Source organism: Vipera berus (genome assembly GCF_964194415.1).
Source record: "Vipera berus genome assembly, chromosome: 1".
Lineage (NCBI taxonomy): Eukaryota > Metazoa > Chordata > Lepidosauria > Squamata > Viperidae > Vipera > Vipera berus.
The window spans coordinates 337,755,709-337,774,268 of NC_138202.1; the positions used below are offsets into that span (position 1 = coordinate 337,755,709).

The following is an 18,560-nucleotide window of genomic DNA, read 5'->3' on the forward strand; positions in this document are numbered from 1 at the left end:
CTCCTATAAGCAAAATAGATCAGTCACAACCCAAAGGAAACAATTATCTGCAATAAACTATAATTGTAAGTATATTGCTTGGTATCAAAGCATGAGGTTAAACCATCTTCACTATTTTGTGGATTCAGTCTGTTGAAGGAGCACAACACTGAGAACTACTTATGTTCATTGCAAGGAACATTGGAAAGCAGCTTTACAAGAGGAAGATTCTGATCAATGGAAATGTTTGATTTTTAAAGAAGGTAGGGAAATCCTTGAGATCTGCTTGCCTGGCCAGTTTGGAAAACTGGGTAGATTCTTATCCTGTCCATGGGGTTAGGTCTTCTATTATAGGGCTTTTCAATCTTTTCACAGATTGTACCACTTTCAGGACATGACAATATTCAAGTACTACCAGTGCTTAGCAAGGTGTCAAAAACTTGATTTTAAAAAAAGGGGGGGTTGGGTTTTACTGATTAGATTCATTTGTTATAGAAATGGCTAGTTTATTAATATTATGGAAAAGTAAAAAGTTGAGGTTCAATGTTAATGCATCCTTCTACTGCAACAGAGGAAGCCTGTTCTCTTTCCCTTCTCCCCCTCACTTTTCCCCCTTTTTCCTCCCCCCTGGGTCCTACTATTTGCTTTTGTATGTTTGCATTTTATTCTATAATCTAATAAAATATTACAAACTATAGAAAAAAAGAAAAAAAGTACCAGTTTTAATTTCTTTGGTGGATGTTCCTTTGCTGAATCTCTTTCCCTTTGCACTGACAAATGTATGATGAATTTATCCATGTTTATTAATATGCGCCACTACCAGCTAGTTCAGCGGTCTTCAAACTTGGCACTTTTAAGACTTGTGGACTTCAAATCCCAGAATTCCTCAGCCCTCATGGCTGGTTGAGGAATTCTGGGAGTTGAAGTCCACAGGTCTTAAAGTTGCTAAGTTTGTAAACTCCTGAGCTATCTGGTTGGCCCTTCTTCCTCTCTCCCTTCTTCCTCTCTATCACAATGTAGTAAGAATGCAAACCGCCCCCCCAATCCCTCAAGTGCAAAGCAAGAAAATAAACACAAACTCGGTTTTTTTCTCTTTAAGCTGCTTCAGGTGTGTCACGTGTCACAATGTTCCAATTCTAGACTGAAAGGCTCCAAGCTTTAGCTTTAAACTAAGCCTGTTTACCTTCAAAGAAAACTTTCTAAAAGCCATAAGACTCAGTTAAAGGGGATAAAACTAATTACATTTGTTTAAAGGGATTAAACTTTTTCTGTTATCTTTTTTTCCCTTCTCCCACCCAAACCACGTTCTTTTATAGCCTGGCTTCTCTCACCTTTTTCTTCAGTTCACCGCCAGCCCCCAGCTGCTTCTGGAAGTGCCAATCAGCTAGAGCCAATCAGCTGGAGCCCTGCAGCTCCTGCCAAGCCGTCATGCAGCTGCCTCTTCCTCAGGCTTGGCTCGTTTAGGCTCATTCCCCTCCCCTGCTACACTTGGCTAGCAGTTGCATACCACCTACCACGTGGTGGTGGTACGTGTACCACCACCGGTTGAAAATCCCTGTTCTATTAGACAAAGCGGGCCTTTTGGGAGGGGAACGCACCCAGGGAAGTCCATTGGGAAGGAGATGGAATGCTGAGGTCATGAACAGCTGGGATTTCTTTACCTTGCAATTCCCTTGTTAAGGGTTACTCCTGGACTGGACTGCGAGTTGGTGAAGAGGCTTCTATTCTTTGGTTAGCTGGGATTGCAGGGGGCTTTTAGCTTGGGCAAGGTGGGTCAATTTGCATCTGATGGAATTGGGCAAAGAGAGGAATCAGGTTTGACTTTTGTCGTATCCGTCTCATCAGTATCACTGAGTTCACAAGGACAGAAGATGGATAATTTGTTCTAGTCACCTTATGGCTCTCTTTTTTTTTAATACACACCTGGGAATTACCTCATAAAATTTGGGCAGCTCCATCACGAGATTTGTCAGTCTCTATAATGTGGTTATGAGGAAGTTGGATACAACTTGCCCCCAAGTGGCCTTTCTAACTGCAGATCCTGGAAGGTCCCGTTTTACTGAGCAGCTCCGAGATATATTGCAGGAGGTGATGCACTGAACATTGCTGGCAGAAACTGGAATTTCATTAAACATACATATAGGTATAGGCGAGAGCAGTGAAATGCCAGTACTTCTCCATTTACTGCTCTGGTAGAATGCCCTCTGACCACATTAAGATACCCCATGCCTTACTAGAAAAGAATGGGTGGTGATCAATCTCTCTTCAAGATGCTTTGACATTTTTGCATGCCATTTGCTGTCAAAACCACTTGTTTTGGCAGGAACAAGTGGCACAACTGGGACATCTTGTAGGATTACTTTGGCTTCTTTAGATGGGCAAGATTCTTAGCAGTAACAGCTTTGCTACTGTGGGATGGACCTGTGCTTCTGTTGGCTTTTTCAGGCAGCTTTGTATTGCTGAATTTGAGAGGTGGTAAATACCTTAGTTTGAAAGGAAGCAAATGCAAGTAAACCAATAGGTACTTTAGTGGGAAAGTAACAGCGTTCCATGTACCTTGGTGCATAGTCATGCCAGCCACATGACCATGGATTCATCTTTCGACAATGCTGACTCCCTCAGCTAGGAAATGGAGATGAGGACTGCCCTCTAGAGTCAGACACAACTGGACAAGGGAAACCTTTACCTTTTTTTTACCTTAAATACCTCAGAGAAATTACTTGTCTTGAGAACAACAGTGGTGAATCCCTCACCCCCTTTTGAAGACACCCCCTTTTGCTTTGAAAGTCTCTTTTTTGAAGTCATAGAAATTGCATCTGTAAATAATCCTGGACTGTCTTGATCAGGCATGTCAAACTCGCGACGTCACATGATGTCGCGCGACGTATCGGAACTTTTTCCCATTGCCGAAAATGGGATCGGAGCGGTTTCTCTGTGACGCTCCGGCCTGCGGGCCGGCAGTTTGACACCCCTGGTCTTGATCTTTTCCTGATTTGGATATGGAATTGAAAATATTTGTTGTTCCAATGAATTACCCGTCTGGACTTGAAGAGGGTGTTGCCTTCCTGGCACAATTCAATGGCACTTCATACAATGACTTCCTTCTGGACCAAGAGGGTAGGGACTGGGGACATTCTTTTGCAATGGTTTTGCTCCTACTGAACAACAGATCCTGCCAATTCCAATTTAGTAGCCACGTGCTTATCCTCCTCTCCTCAGTTTACCAAACTGGCAGCAATGTTACCATATTGGCAGCAATGTTAGATTCCATAGAGCTGACGCCTGGTCACTGGACAACAGTACAACACTTCACCCAGGCGCTAATTATAATTTGTAGATTTTCCAAGATATTCTATAATTCAGTTGTATTGCATGATTTAGTTTTTATTCTGATACTGATTCAATCTTTTTCTGAAATTAAACACAGAGCAAATAGGATGCAAATGACATCTCCATATTTCCCTCTCTTCCTCTGAAAGACATCCAACTAAGAGATCCCCATTACAAAAAGATAAAGCCAACTAGCACTGTAAATTTTTATTATGTGATTAAAAAAAACAAGTCTGCTGAGTACAGTACTGAAAAACAGATCAGGACAAGGGAATGCAGGCTGGGAGCCTAATGTTAGGCCAATAGTTACTTTTAGTTTGGAAGGCAAATATAGCTCTGGCTTTCCCTAATAGTAGTACTGACTTTGGGCATAGAGCACTTACCTCTAGTATGAGGTCCCTTATTGCAATGCTGTGGTCCCCAATGCTTGTGCAGTCACAACTTAGGGAGGACAAGTGCAATCTACACACAGCTATCAAGATCACAGGATCCCAAATAAGTCAGCATCAAAACTTTTTTGAGAGAGGAACCCCAGGCCAAAGTGCAGAAGCCTGCTTGCATTACACGTCAGCCAGTGGAGAAACACATATAAAAGGGCACAGTAGGTCATCAGGTCAGTGAAAAATCCAATGGATGTGCAGGGATACACTTTCTTACAGCATCCTTGATAGGGGACAAGATGCTGCTGAAGCTAATCAGCGCTGAGAGGATGGGAAGCAGTACTACAGTACTACGTATGCCCCAATAAATACCAATAAATATGGAGACTGTGAATGGGAAGGTAGTAGCAGCAGCAGCAATGTTTCCATCCCATTTGGTGTATTATAGCAGGAAGTGCTATCAAAATCGCACCATTGCTGAGCAGTCTAGTAGAGCTTGTAATTATGAAAAGAAAGGACCAAGGCAATAGCATCATGCCCATAGTCAAGCCAAGAAAAAATACCCAATATTCAAGAAACAAAGCCTTGTCCAGCAGAATCAGGTCAGCAATCCATGTCGTCATTCTCATACCAGGGGATGGTGCCATCTGTGCCAAAATAACGGTCTCCAAAGTTACCTAGTAAAACATGAATTACATGCTTGTAATTGATGCAGCTCAGGAACTTCTTTCTGGCCCATGGAAATACCCACAACACTGCATCAAACAATAAGCGTTAATCTTGCAAACTACAATGTCCTCACCTAAGAGGAAGAATTATTATTAAATCAGCCGGTCAAAATCACTTATCAGAAAATGAATGCTACAGCTAGACAATGCCTGATCTGTACCACTCAGGCTCGCCAAATAGGCCAAAGCAAAACAAAATGTCAGAAAACAACAACTGCTTACCAATGCCAGGAATGATGTGGAATTCCTCATTGACTCTCTTGTCCACAGCAGTGGTGATGATATGTACACGGGGAAAAGCATAAGCCACAGAATGGACTCCCATCTCTGCCATCAGCAGAGACAGTAAGAAGATCCTATCCTCTTGTACATCATGATCCTATGGGATACAGCACTTGTGAGCAGTCTCTATATTATTCTGAGTTCTCCAAACTATTTTCAATGACTACTTTAACCATCAATTCCTGTCATGTATGCAACCCCATTCCATATTAGCTGTATTCATCAGTCTGTCTTGGCTTATAACATCAACAACAGAAGAATTCCAACCAAACCACCACTCATCTCATATTACTGGGCCTCAACATACCAGCAACACCCGAATAGCCATCATGGCAGCAGCTCCAGTAGACACAGTGCTATCCATCAGGATGACGTAGTCTTCACTGATCTCTTTGGGCAGCCTGAGATAATGCAGCTGGCAAGAGCAGAAAAGATATAAGAAAAATAATCTTATCCACAACTCAGCCCCATTTCAAAATTAATTCCCGCCCTTCCAAAAGACCCGATTCTCTTTTTCACCTCAGGTTCCCCTGTGTCATGGTTGGTTTGGATGAGAATCTTTCCTAAGCGGATATCTTTGCAGACAGCTGTAAGAGCCTGCTCCATGGTCTCACCTGCTCTCAGGATGGAGACTCCAGTGATCTACAAAAGGGGAGAACAGTTTTCTTCCAAGATCCTTGTCGAAACGCCATCGCTTAAATCTGTTGCTCTGTACTTGTAACAGTGACAGAGGGCTTGACTGCATGAAGAAAATCCCAGCTGCATCTCCAGCAGCTACTAAGCAAAGTAGACCTTTCCCAACAAGACTGCTGAAAGGCCTGCCTATTCTGTAGAAAACAAGACTGATCTTCACCAATTTAATGAAGGATTGGGGTGACATGATAGCGGTGCTCCAATATCTCGGGGGCTGCCGCAAAGAAGAGGGGGTCAACCTATTCTCCAAAGCACCCGAAGGCAGGACAAGAAGCAATTCCTTGAAACTAATCGAGAGAACCAACCTAGACCTAAGGAGAAATTTTATGTCACCAATTAATCAGTGGAACGGCTTGCCTTCAGAAGTTGTGGGTGCTCCATCACTGGAGGTTTTTAAGAAGAGATTGGACAACCATTTGTCTGAAATTGTATAGGGTTTCCTGCTTGAGCAGGAGGTTGGAGAAGACCTTGAAGGTCCCTTCCAACTCTGTTATTCTATTATCATTATCATTATATTAGTCTATTCACCACCTTTCCCCTATTCTCTTCTCCTACGAAGATACTACCCCACAGACCCCTCTGAGGCAATTAAAAAATCACTCACCCGCTGCCTATGGAATCTCTTCCCATCATAAATTGTCCCCTGTGGTGTCTCTACAGTAACTGGCTGAAAAAGTCAAGACAATTGCAGGTTAGAATAGAAGGAGCTGACAAGGCCAAATCAGCAATCATGCAAGGCTATTTGCTGAGGCATGCTTGAACCAAAAAACATAAGAAAATACTCCATATGCAGATAGAAGGCTAGACAGTCTGTGGCATCTCCGTTGGCACTAAGATAAGTGGAGTGTGTTCGTGTGTGGTGTTAAATGGTGGGAGAAGCACATACCTTGAGTGGTAGAAAGGAAAGGGCATGTTCAATCAGCAGTCGCATGAGACGCTTGGAATAGAATATGAATTCGTCCCTGCTGGTGTCCTTGTTCCTGCAAAAGCAATGTTATTCCATGCTAGGATTCCAGCCCAGAAAATGTATATCTAAAGCAACCTATGTCAATGCTGCAAACATTGATATGTTTTTGCACTGACAATATAAGAGACAGCCTGTTACTTTAATTGCTTCATTTGGGGGGGGAGGAAATCTACCCGGATGTTGTGAGAAGATTGGAAAAGCCCGCGTACAGAATGGGAAGTGAAACCTCATATGTAAAACTAATTGGATAATTTGATTTATGACCTATAGATAAGGGCGAGGATTGTGTGTGTGTGTTATGATGGGTTTGGGGGGAGGAGATTTCAGATTCTGACATCCCTCCATGAGTGTCGATGTTTCCTTTCATTATTAAGACTTTTTAGATAAACAATGTTTACTTTTCATTTGAACTGTCTCATTTATCGGAACCATGACAACCAGTCTGACAGCACTGAATTTACCTATGAAACCCAAGCCCTCCATCTTTTCCTTAAGCAGCTCTGATGTTCCTCTGTAGCTGCTAAAACACAAACTGCTGGCCTTTCCCTCTCCAGAGGCTTATAGCCTGTCTCAGAGGCAAGCACAACCCCAATGATATATCTTGCCTAGTACCTGATAATAGTGTGCATCCCCCGAACCTGCGGTGTGCTCTCCAAGACACTTAAGGTTGTTGGCAATGGTTGTCCCTGATGAGCAGAGGCCAAGGCTGCTCTGTGAAAAGATAAGAATGATGAGACACATGGAAGACGGAAGCAATGTATCTGTTCGCCCTACAATAGCAGCTCTGCATGCAAAACATCGTTTCTGCTCATATGGTCCCTCCCCACAACATTTGTGCACAAAGAAAGAGAACTAGATCCAAAGTAAATTCTGGAATTTCAAGCTCCTCTCCCTGCTTCTAAAAAGGCAAATAGTGTAACCTAGGACATGAAGCCTCTTATTATGAGCAATTATAAACTGCTCTAATTCTGCCCAGCAACTACAGCACACCAAAGTCTCCAGTGCCCACCCATGAAAATCAGGCACAGGTAAGTTATCTTTCTACTACGGGATTAAAAAAAACAGGAGCACAGGAAATTAGCAGGAAGATTTCCCCCAGCCTTGCTCCGTCCCCACCATCCCCTCAAAATGGAACACAGTACACAGGGAGAGGAAGGTGCAGCAGGAAATAGCCAAAGGAGACCAAGTGTCCTCACATATGCCAGCGTAGCTTCCTCTGATGCAGGTGCCCAGGCCCAGCAGGACAGAAGAGAGACAGATAGACAGAGTGCGTTAGGAGGGCAACAAGGCAGCAGCTTCCTGCCTGAGACATGGGGCAGAGGAACAGCAGAATGCTCCCACAGCACCAAACCAGGGAGAGCAGCTGGGATCCCAGTAGCTCACTGAGAGTAGTCTTAAAGCGACTGAATGAACTTCCTCTTCTCCATCCCAACCTCGCTGAAAAGTGTACCGTTTTGGTATGCAAATAACACTTGTGGAAATGTGGCTGGGATGTAAAATGTACTGAAACTCCATTCAATACAGTCCCGTATATTATTGTGTATATTCTTATACACAAAATAATAGTGTTGGCAATAAATACTTCCTTGACATGGAGGAGAAAGTGAGACTTATCAAGCAGCGCCCTGAGAAGTCTGACTGTAAAGAAAGTCAGCAAAGCTGAACTCTCTGTAAAAAGAGCACAAATCTAACATGCTCTATCTAGGGAGGTTCCAAAGTGGTCAGAAGCTTTCACGTGCTCATTAAGAAATCTTCAGCCCCAGAAACTGCCTATATTTATCTCCTTGCATATTCCGACCAGATAGTACGAACAAATCTTCCCCAACACCCAGCTGCTCTCCCACTGGCTGGTTTGATGGGCGTCAGAGAACAATACTAAGATGAAGAAGGTGGGGGAGAGAAGAGAAGAAGGATCTAGCTCTATTTCTTTAAGGGTGCCACCATACCTGACTGTGATTTCACGCTGGGCGGTAGGAGGAGGAGCCCACACCGGGAGGCAGTGTTACAAGGCAGGGTGTAGTGGGAAGTGAAACAAAACAGAACAGCCGGTCACTGTACACAGCAACATTTGCCCCAAGGCCAAGCCTAAAATAATAGAATGGTGGCGCCATTCTTCCCCATCTCCCTATTGCTTACTAATTTGGAGACAAAAACAATGTGGTAGATGGGGCCATCGGGAGTGGAAGGATTCTTGGAACACCCATCAGCTGCAATCTTTACTTTGTGGCTTATATAGGAGAGCAATGGCCAGGAATGGGATGCCTTTTCAGGATATGGGGAAAGGGTAAATTCTTGGCAAGGAGAGAATAGTTCTTTGGACTATAACAAGAAGCAGATACTGGGCAATGAGGAGGAGTAATCATGTGGGAATGGGGCTTTCTGCAGCTGTGATGTTTTCTCCCTCCCCAAAACTACTTCTCCTCACCTTTTCCAATTGGCTATGAACATGCTGAACAATCAAGTCCAAAGCCACAAAGTTCTCTCCACCTGGGGGAAAAATGTTTTTAGTCACAGATTTGGTCATTCACTCCAACAAGCCATGGGAGATGGATCCAACTGCTAGAGCAGTGTTTCTCAACCTAGGCAATTTGAATATGTGTAAACTTCAAATCCCAAAATGGCTGGCTGGAGAATTCTGGGAGTCAGTCCACATATCTTCCAAGTTGCCGAGGTTAAGAAACCTGCCCTAGAGTGATTATCAGCAACAGCAATAACTATTACACGTTTCAAGTGTTTTAAGCAATTCACTTCTAAGGCTTTTTCCCAAAGTAGACTAACAGTTGTTATGCTGCACATACTTATCTCTGCTACTTACTTAGTTCATGCTCTTTGGAGAAGAGGCCCCTAGAAATGGGTCCGGGTTTTTTGGCCTGCGTTAACCAGATTTATATTTGCTAAACTATACTTGTAACATGGGGGCAATTTAAGAAGGGGGGGGGGATAAATTTTCTCCACTCCTAGCAATGTTTGTTTGCTATATTGTGCATATGCAAGAGTTGTGTCCGTAGTTGGTATGTGTGCCAGATCAGCTATGACACAACTATGACACAAGAACTGGGAGAATTATGCCAAGGTAATACAAACTCCAGATCTCAAATGTATTCTATGAATAATTATTTCATCTTGCTGCCTATTTGGTCTAGGGCAGGGGTCGGCAACCTAAAAAAGAAAAAGAGCCACTGGGAACCGGTTCCATCACAAATTAAAAAAAGAGGGAGCCGCGTGCGTGTGTCCATGCACGCGCATGCGCAAAAAGGTTTTTTGCACATGCGCGGACGCACGCGGCTGCCATTTTTTTAAAAATGAGATGGAACCGGTTCCCGGTTGCCCGACGGCGACGGCCCGTCTGCAAAGCTGCCGCTTTCGGCAGCTTTGCAGACGGGCCGTGGCAGCTTCCTCAAAGAGCGGCGCCCCTGCCCATTCCGAGAGGTGCGCGCGCACCTCTCCGAACGACCGGAGGTGCGCGCGTACCTCCGCGCGAATGGGCAGCGGTGCCGCTCTTTGAGGAAGCTGCCGCGGCCCGTCTCAGCTTCCTCAAAAAGAGAGGCGCCCCTGCCCATTCCGAGAGGTGCGCGCGCACCTCTCCGAACAACCGGAGTTGCGCGCGCACCTCCCCAAACCTTTGGGGAGGTGCGCGCGTACCTCCGTGCGAAGGGGCAGCGGCGCCGCTCTTTGAGAAAGCTGCCGAAAGCGGCAGCTTCCTCAAAGAGCGGCACCGCTGCCCCTTCGCGCGGAGGTACGCGCGCACCTCCCCAAAGGTTTGGGGAGGTGCGCGCGCAACTCCGGTCGTTCGGAGAGGTGCGCGCGCACCTCTCGGAATGGGCAGGGGCGCCGCTCTTTGAGGAAGCTGCCGCGGCCCGTCTGCTAAGCTGCCGCTTTCGGCAGCTTCACAGACGGGCCGCGGCAGCTTCCTGAAAGAGCGGCACCGCTGCCCATTCGCGCGGAGGTACGCGCGCACCTCTCCAAAGGTTTGGGGAGGTGCGCGCGCACCTCCGCCCATTCGGGGAGGTGCGCGTGCACCTCTCCAAACGGGCGGTGCCACTCTCCATTTGGAGAGGTGCGCGCGCACCACTGCCCGTTGGAAGAGGTGCGCGCGCACCGGGTGGCTGGGAGCCGCAAGAGACGGCTCAAAGAGCCGCATGCGGCTCCGGAGCCGCAGGTTGCCGACCTGTGGTCTAGGGACTTAAGGGACTGTCAAACCATCAAGAGGAAATCCAATACTTGATTTATAGTGAAGCAATTATGAATAATTTTTCATACCTACCTGTACAATACTATGTAACTGGTAAAACTCAACATTTTAAAACTTTACCAAAATGTAGATAGTGTTGGTTAGATCTAATTCTATTTTCTTGCCCATTATAGCAAATGGGGAATTTCATTTACATTACACAACCATATCAGAAAGATCCAGGCTAGTCAAAGAAATTAAGCATACTTTTTTAATTTCAAAAGCTAGACATGCATTGTGGAATATGGTGGATTCAGATGAGGAAAACTCCTTTAATTTTGCCCTATAAATAAAAGCAGCTTTGCCTATAACTGAAAAACATAATTTTTGTTTTAATTCTATATACTGTATTAAGATGGTACTTGATTTGAATATAATGTCCCTGGGCGGCCATCACAATAGATAGGGGGATAGAATGACCAGGCAGAGGTCTTCCAATATTTGACAAACTGTCACAAAGTAAAGGGGGACAACCTATTCTCCAAAGCAGAAGTCTCCAACCTTTCCGGGCTCGAGGACCGGAGTGAAGGAGAGCAGCTTCAAAATTGGTGTGTGAGTGCACGCACGCATGGGGCCATGCACACTGGTGTGTGGCACTAGCAGCCTCTTTCGCGCATGCAGCATGCGCTGGTGCTGTGCGCATATGCGAACAGCCACGTACTCCCACGGCGGCTAGCAGCCTGTTCACACCTGCACAAACTGCCCAGGCTAGCGGCACATGCACAAATGGGCTGCAGACACCCGCCCCTCACTAGCATTCCCCTTCATGCCTGCACAATGGGCAAAGAGGCCAGCGGGCGCTAGAGCGAGTGAGGGGAAATGCATTTCCATGTGTGTGCGCACCAGCCAGCCATTTCTGCGGCCTACTGGCCAAGAGCCCACAGTCTGCTCCCGGGCCACAGACCATAGGTTGGGGACCTCTGCTCCAAAGCACCCAAGGGCAGAACAAGAAGTAATGGATGGAAACTATCAAGGAGAGATCCAATCTAGATCTAAGGAGAAATTTCCTGATAGTAAGAACAATTAATCAGTAGAACAGCTTGCATCCAGAAGTTGTAGGTGCTCCATCATTGGAGGTTTTTAAGAAGACATGAGACAGCCATTTGTCCAAAATGATATAGGATTTCCTGCTTGGTTAGGGAGCTGGACTAGAAGACCACCAAAGTCCCTTCCATCTCTGTTATCTATATAAAGATCACTCTTTATAAAAAAAATCATTTGAATTAAGGAGTAGATTCAAAAGTCAAAGAGATTCTGAAATAGGGATGTCTGCATCTTAGGTAATATTTCATCATTCCCATTAATAGCTCAGTGGCAGGACTCAGCCCTTTTTTAAATTTTCTATATCCCATAAATCGAACAGTCTGTTTTTTTAAATGCTTTTTAAAGATCTTTAAGGTGCATATGGTTCTCTTGGTCATAGAGGTTAATCACTGTATTAGTTAGTTTTCAGATCTTTTATGAGAACCATTTTTAGTGTGGTGGCTAAGGTGCTGGACTAGAAACCAGGAGATTAAATTGTAGTCATATTTAGACATGAAGCAGGCATTCTGTCTCAGTGTTCATACTCAAAATTCCCGTGTCTTCTACAGTGAGTATTGGCACATAACACAGCCCAAAGTTGCACCTTGAACAAACCTACAGCCTTTCCTTCTCTCACCTCGAGGCACCACAATGTCTGCTGCCTGCATTGTAGGTTCAATGTACTGCTCAAAGGCTGGCTTCACAAATTTGCTGTACTGCTTGATGACACCTGCCACGTCCCGCCCACGTTCCATGATGTCCCGCTTCAACCGCCGCACAAGCCGGATATCTGAGTCTGTGTCCACAAAAACTTTCATGTCCAGGAGCTACAGAAGTCACAAGGAAGGGAAAAACTAGAGACAAGGGCATCTGGCCAAAGTCTTATCTTAGAACTTATTCAAATGTCTGCATCTCTGAGGGACTCATTTACACGTTACTACTCATGTTTGTTACCTTTGCTCTATTCAATACCTGTAGAAGCTCCTTATTGGCAAATGACAGGATACCTTCAAATATAATTACATTGGCCCCATAGATAGTTTTCTGCAAAGAAAGGAGAAATGATGTGTCAATTAAAGCTGGGGAGAGAAATCAGAACCCACCAGAAACTCAGATCTAAGACATTCTTACTGGGTATATTAACAAGTAATCAAGGTCAATTCCAGTATGATGCCCTCTCTTTCACATTAAGTTCTTTCTCATATCATAAGACTCCACAATCTAACAAAGCTTTCAAATGAAATAATTGCCAATGGAGTAGCGATATAGCCCTCAAATCACCAATGGAGACAAACAAGTCTTTAGCAGCACCATTTTCAGCCTGTGACCATCAGCTTTCAGGAAAACGTGATAGTCATTTCTCCTAAAAAAATGGAATAGTCCACTGTATTCCAGAAATATTTATTTATTGAATTTATTTGCCACCTTTATTGTAATGAATAAAATATTCTCATCCTCAGTTTGCTAACTTCCTCCATCTAAAAAATAGTTACAAACCCCTACACTAGCAAGCAGGTGAAAAAAGATACCTAATGAGCAGAACTATAATTTTATTATCTGTCTCCAGTCCCCAAAATGAAACAGATCAGGCATTCAATGAATACTAGACTACCGTAGCAAAAAAAGCATAGCCTACTCCAGATGGACTCTCGCTGACATCAAAAAATCAATAACATCAGAAAAATATTGGTGAGCTTTCTTTTCAGATCATATCACAATTCTATTCTTCTATTTGAGTTTACTTAGAAACTGCTTTAGAAAAACTTGCATTTCAAAAAGCAAAATGGAATTCATTACATGAATTAGGACAGAAAATACAAAATGAGACATTCTGTGGAAACCATTTATACTGTTAGTCAAATGCAGTTTTCTTTCCAAAGATCCTGCAGCATCTGAACCTTATCAGGCTCCAAAAGAAATGCCTGTCAATTCAGGCAAACATAGTAGCTAAAACACAGAAAATCTTTTGAATTGAAACATTGCATTATTTTCACTAATTGAAAGAAGTTGTAACCAAATAAATGGATGTGCACGAATAGTGCTTTTTTTATAAAAACAGGGCTAGAATCAGGTTGCATTATTTTTCCTGACTGTGAGAAATTCATTTTTCTCATACTTGTAGAAACTAAACTGATAAACTGATGGACTTAGGTTTAGCTCTGCTGTTTCTGGCCCCTGACTCTATTAGATACGTGGTTACACCTGCCAGGTATCTTAGTCAGTTGGAGTCAGTAAACCACCGGAAAGCATTCTCGCTTGCACAGTGCCATGCGTTTCCTTTGGCTGTCCTGTACGGCAAGTACAACAAGACACCACTGTCTGAAAGACTCTGCCCCTGTGGCTCTGGAGAGGTGGAGACCATTGGTCACATACTCCTTCGATGCTCCTTCTACAGAGCCATTTGGAAAAACTATGTCCTCCCCATTATTAATAGGCATCCCGGTCGTTCAGAAAATATTTATCTCCAGTGGCTGCTTAAGGATGAGCAGGCAGAGATCACGGCGCAGGTGGCCAGATTCTGTGCAGCAGCATTGGGGATTCGCCAGAAACTTAAATAATCATTGTAGATCTTTTTAATAATATTTTGTAATTAATTTTATTACATCAGTACCCTTCCTTTAAATATTATTCTTGGTTTATTACATAAATTGTTACAACATATATGGTTTCTATTTTACACCTATCAATGTTGTAGATTTATATCCACCTGTGGAACTGCATTAACATAGTAACAGAACGTCAAAGAGTTATAATAGGATTTACTTTTCTAGTTGTTCATATATTAGTATATTGATTTGCTCTATTTTTGTTCTTTTAAACTTTTCTGGTCATTGACTGAATAAATATTGATTGGTTGAAACTGATAAGGTAGACCAAGCATTTCTCAACCTCAGCAGCTTGAAGATGTGTGGAATGAATGGGGAATAAAATAAAATAAAAAATAAAACTCTAGGAGCTGAAATCTGCACAGTTGAGAAAATTGAGGTAGATCAATTTAATGTTTTTATGTAGAAGATATACAGTCATTTTAGGGAAATGTTTCAGTTCCACATTAGAATAGAAAACCTACCTCAGGAATGAGGAATCTAAGGCTTCCACATGTAAACCATTCCCAGAAATTTACACTATTGGCTATGTTTGCTACATGTTTGGAGCTATGATTCTGCACTCTCTAGAGGAGCTTGGGTGGCTTTCAACCTGGCCTATAACAAGCCCTCCAGCCAACAAAGTCTATGTATTTGTGCAGTTTTAGCCAATTGCAGAATACCAGATCATGAATACCTTATGGAGATAATACAGCCTCACAGAAAAGGGTAGAAGGGAAGCCTTTTAATTTCTATTTAATTTAATTTAAATTCTATTTAATTTTAATTGCTATGAATAGCACAACACCCTCCCACACCAACATACCCACTCCTTGCGCCGGCTATGTGTGGTAAAATCATAAACAGGAACTTTAACGCTCTTGCCCTCTTTCAGCTTTCGTAGGACACTGATGAGCAGGTCAAAATCAAAGGCATCAGGATGGTCAAAATTGTATTCATTACGGGCAGCTTGCTCTTGCTGTTCTTTGTTCAGTACCTGGAAGAGCACCAAAGACATCAGAAAACAGGGAAGAGAACAGACTGGATCAATACTGTAGAGGTGATTTTCTAAACTCCATTTTCTCCCTTCTTCCCATCTCTACCTTTGAGAGGGGTTGAGTTGAGGGAGTTGGGCCAAGATATTTTAACCAGCCCACCTTGTAGAAGCTATCCATGGAGAGCAGCACCACCCAAGGCACATCTAGTGCTTCAATGATTTTGTTGGCCACTGTAGTCTTGCCAGATGCACTGCCACCACACAAGCCTGGGAAAGACGAAAACACCACTAACACAAGCTAATGAGAAGAGGATAATCTGGAGGAACAGCCCTAAGGCATGTTCCCTCTCCTCTTTATTCTTTACTGTCTAGTGTGCCTTGATTTCCAATGATCTCCACTTCAATCTCCGTAGTGGGAAAGAAGCCAGCATGCAGATGTCACCAGCAGCATTACACAAGAGTGGCAAGCATAGATGTGGCTCACATAACATATTACAGCCAAACCCAGCAGGCGTGGTACTACTAATGTGGCCAGCAACAACAGAATACTTGATTAAAAAACCCTTATGTCAGCATATTAATCTCATTCTATGCAAGTAGCTGCAACTTCAAGGAAGGAGGGGAAATATGGTAAAGAAAATTAGAAACCAATAGATATCCAAAGGCAGGGAAAGAGTGACCATGAGCTCCCAGTTGCTGAATAAATCTCATAAGGACTCAAACGGATCCTCCCATCTACAGGACAAAGGAGTAGCCCTGATTCTCCTACCAATGACAAAGGCTTCCTTGAAAGGAGTGCCCGTCTCGTTGTACCAGGGCGGCCGTCCAGCCGTGTAGATGGTGCGCTTGCTAGTCCGAAGCAGCGGCGGCTCCGTTTTCGACTGGCTGGTGGTCCTTTTTCTTGGGGAAAGCGACGGCGTGAGCGGCAAGAGGTTGACAAGGCTGTTCAAGGCGGCTCCTTTGCTCCCGCTGAGCCGGAGAGAAACCAACACATTAGGGAAGAAGACTATCTCGCCCTGCCCAACAAAGAAAGTCATGCATGGTGCAGCTCCTTCTGCACTTCCTCCCAGCCACCTACAATCCACACCACCCTTCAAGCCCCGTCTCCGGAGGCATCCGGGGCTCGGCTTCCAACGTTGTCTCCGAGCTTAGGAAGAACTAAGCAATGCAATGGGAGGCGGAAGAAGTACGTGGCCGCGGCTGCGGGCAGGACATTTTAAACCGGGGGAACTTTCCAAGGTGAGGCGGACAAGGAACGCCAGCGAACTCGCTCGGGCTCCGCTTGCGATGCCCCGGCTCCGATTCCTCACCTGCTACGCCGCCCAGCCGGGACAGCTTCCTCGACCACGCCGTCCGCAGACGCCATCTCGATCACGCTCCCGCCAGTCCTCTGCCTGCAGCCGCACAGCTTGCCGGGAGAACGTCGAGGCGTGGCGCGCTTAGGACCACGTTTTGGCATTGTCGACACCGCCCCTGCACTGCGAAAGGGCAAGTTCCGTCAAGTTCTAGGGAGACCATAGAGCAGGGGTAGGCAACCTCGGCTCTTTTATGACTCATGGACTTCAACTCCTAGAATTCCTGAGCCAGCTTGGCTGGCTCAGGAATTCTGGGAGTTGAAGTCCATGAGTCATAAAAGAGCCGAGGTTGCCTACCCCTGCCATAGAGAATAAAAGAACAGAGAGAGAGAGAGAGAGAGAGAGAGAGAGAGAGAGAGAGATCTTATTGTGAAGACTCCGAACTTTCCCTTGGGGAAGCCATTTTCAGATCCGTGCAGAATTGGATGCCGGTCGTTATGGATGGAATTGAAACTGGTCCTTTTTTATCGGCCGAGTAACGGCCAAAATGTCCGGTAGCAAATTAAAATATGGTGCAACTTTCGTGGATCACCGTCCGCTTCGTCCAATTCACGGAATGCAATTTTTAAAAGGAAGTGTAATGTCATAGCTAGGTATTAAAAGGGAAGGGGAAGACAGAGTGAAAGAGAGGGAAGTGAAAATTATTTGTACTGACAGCCAAAAGTGATCTAAAGTAAGTCGTTATCAGTGTAAGTAAGCAATGTTCACCATTCTCTCCATTTTAACTGCTTTCCTGAAAGGGTTATTCCATCCAAATCTCCATTGGAAAAATGTTCCATATGGTAGTTGCTATTAGGGACGGTATTAATGTCTGCTCTCCCCTGATCTATTTGAGGCAGATAGTCCTGCAGGTACCCGGATTCTAAACTAGATAAGAGTTTAAAATCAAAAGAGCCTTGGTGGAGCAGTGGGCTAATGCCTCCTTAAGTAACACCAGCTGCCTGCAATTAGTGCAGGTTCGCATCCCACCAGGCTCAAGGTTGACTCAGCCTTCCATCCTTCCGAGGTAGGTAAAATGAGGACCCAGATTGTTGGGGGCAATTAAGCTGACTTTGTAATAATGCCACTTGGGGGGGTGAAAGCCCTAACAAGCAGGCATATACATAGAATGAAGGCTACTGCTAAGCTTGTAAGCCGCCCTGAGTCTTCGGAGAAGGGCGGGATATAAATGGAATTAAAATAAATAAATAAATAAATAAATAAAATCAGTATTTTGAATTGTATGCAGCTGTGTATTGGTCACCAGAGCCTACAGCATTGATGATATAGTAATAATCTGAACAGCAGTGGTTTACACCCACCAACAACCAGGCTTCTGCATTTTGAAATAACTGTAGCTTCTAATCAACTTCATCCCATAATTATATGAATTTCTAACAATGTAACTAAAGCTACTTCTCTGCCAGCAACTTATGGTGTCTTCATAGCACCATCCAGTCATAGTTAAAGTGTTACAAAGTCTACCCTCATACTGGCACAACAAAACACTATTTCAAACAATGAATCACTAAAGTCCTAAGTTACACAACATTTAAACTAACACCAAGCAAATATATTAGGGTGCTGTGTGTCATCTCCCAGAATCCCTCAGCCAGCACTGCATTATGGCATAGCACAGTATATGATCCTATCCAATATTTACTGGATTACCTCAATCATGTTTTTTGATATTTCAATTGATTACAAGAAAGGATACTTTTGGAAAAATGTTCATTCTTCTTAAGCAAGAGCTTCCATATGCTTACATGCTATCCCTGATGAACCAGGGCAAGACCCATTTAAATCCAGTGGTTTGATTCTCACATTGGCCAACCAAATGACCTCTGGAGTACCTGCAAGGCAGCAGACAGATATAGCCCTATCCACCATTGTTCCCTTGCAATTAATTGTTTGGGAGGCATGCTGGCGTCAAACTGGAGGCAAATTGAATTCTCAATGGCAATAATCATTCCATCTATATTCCTGGGAACAGTTTCAAAATGTTCTAAAAGTTGGTGAGACAAGATTTTT

The 18,560-nt window shown here is 44.1% G+C and overlaps 1 protein-coding gene across 1 annotated transcript; it reads right to left on the reverse strand.

Annotated features, from left to right (window-relative positions):
- Positions 1 to 3,501: 3,501 nt before the first annotated feature.
- On the reverse strand, positions 3,502 to 16,726 carry LOC308662224 (uridine-cytidine kinase-like 1). Its single transcript, XM_081317798.1, has 15 exons — positions 16,506 to 16,726; positions 15,965 to 16,164; positions 15,356 to 15,462; positions 15,025 to 15,195; positions 12,586 to 12,657; positions 12,251 to 12,440; positions 8,785 to 8,846; positions 8,306 to 8,322; positions 6,972 to 7,070; positions 6,279 to 6,372; positions 5,997 to 6,059; positions 5,219 to 5,341; positions 5,007 to 5,114; positions 4,640 to 4,796; positions 3,502 to 4,366 (listed from the first exon to the last, which is right to left on the reverse strand). Exons 1-15 carry the CDS (start codon positions 16,652 to 16,654, stop codon positions 4,293 to 4,295), a joined length of 1,686 nt encoding a protein of 561 aa, XP_081173924.1. The 5' UTR covers positions 16,655 to 16,726; the 3' UTR covers positions 3,502 to 4,292.
- Positions 16,727 to 18,560: the final 1,834 nt, after the last annotated feature.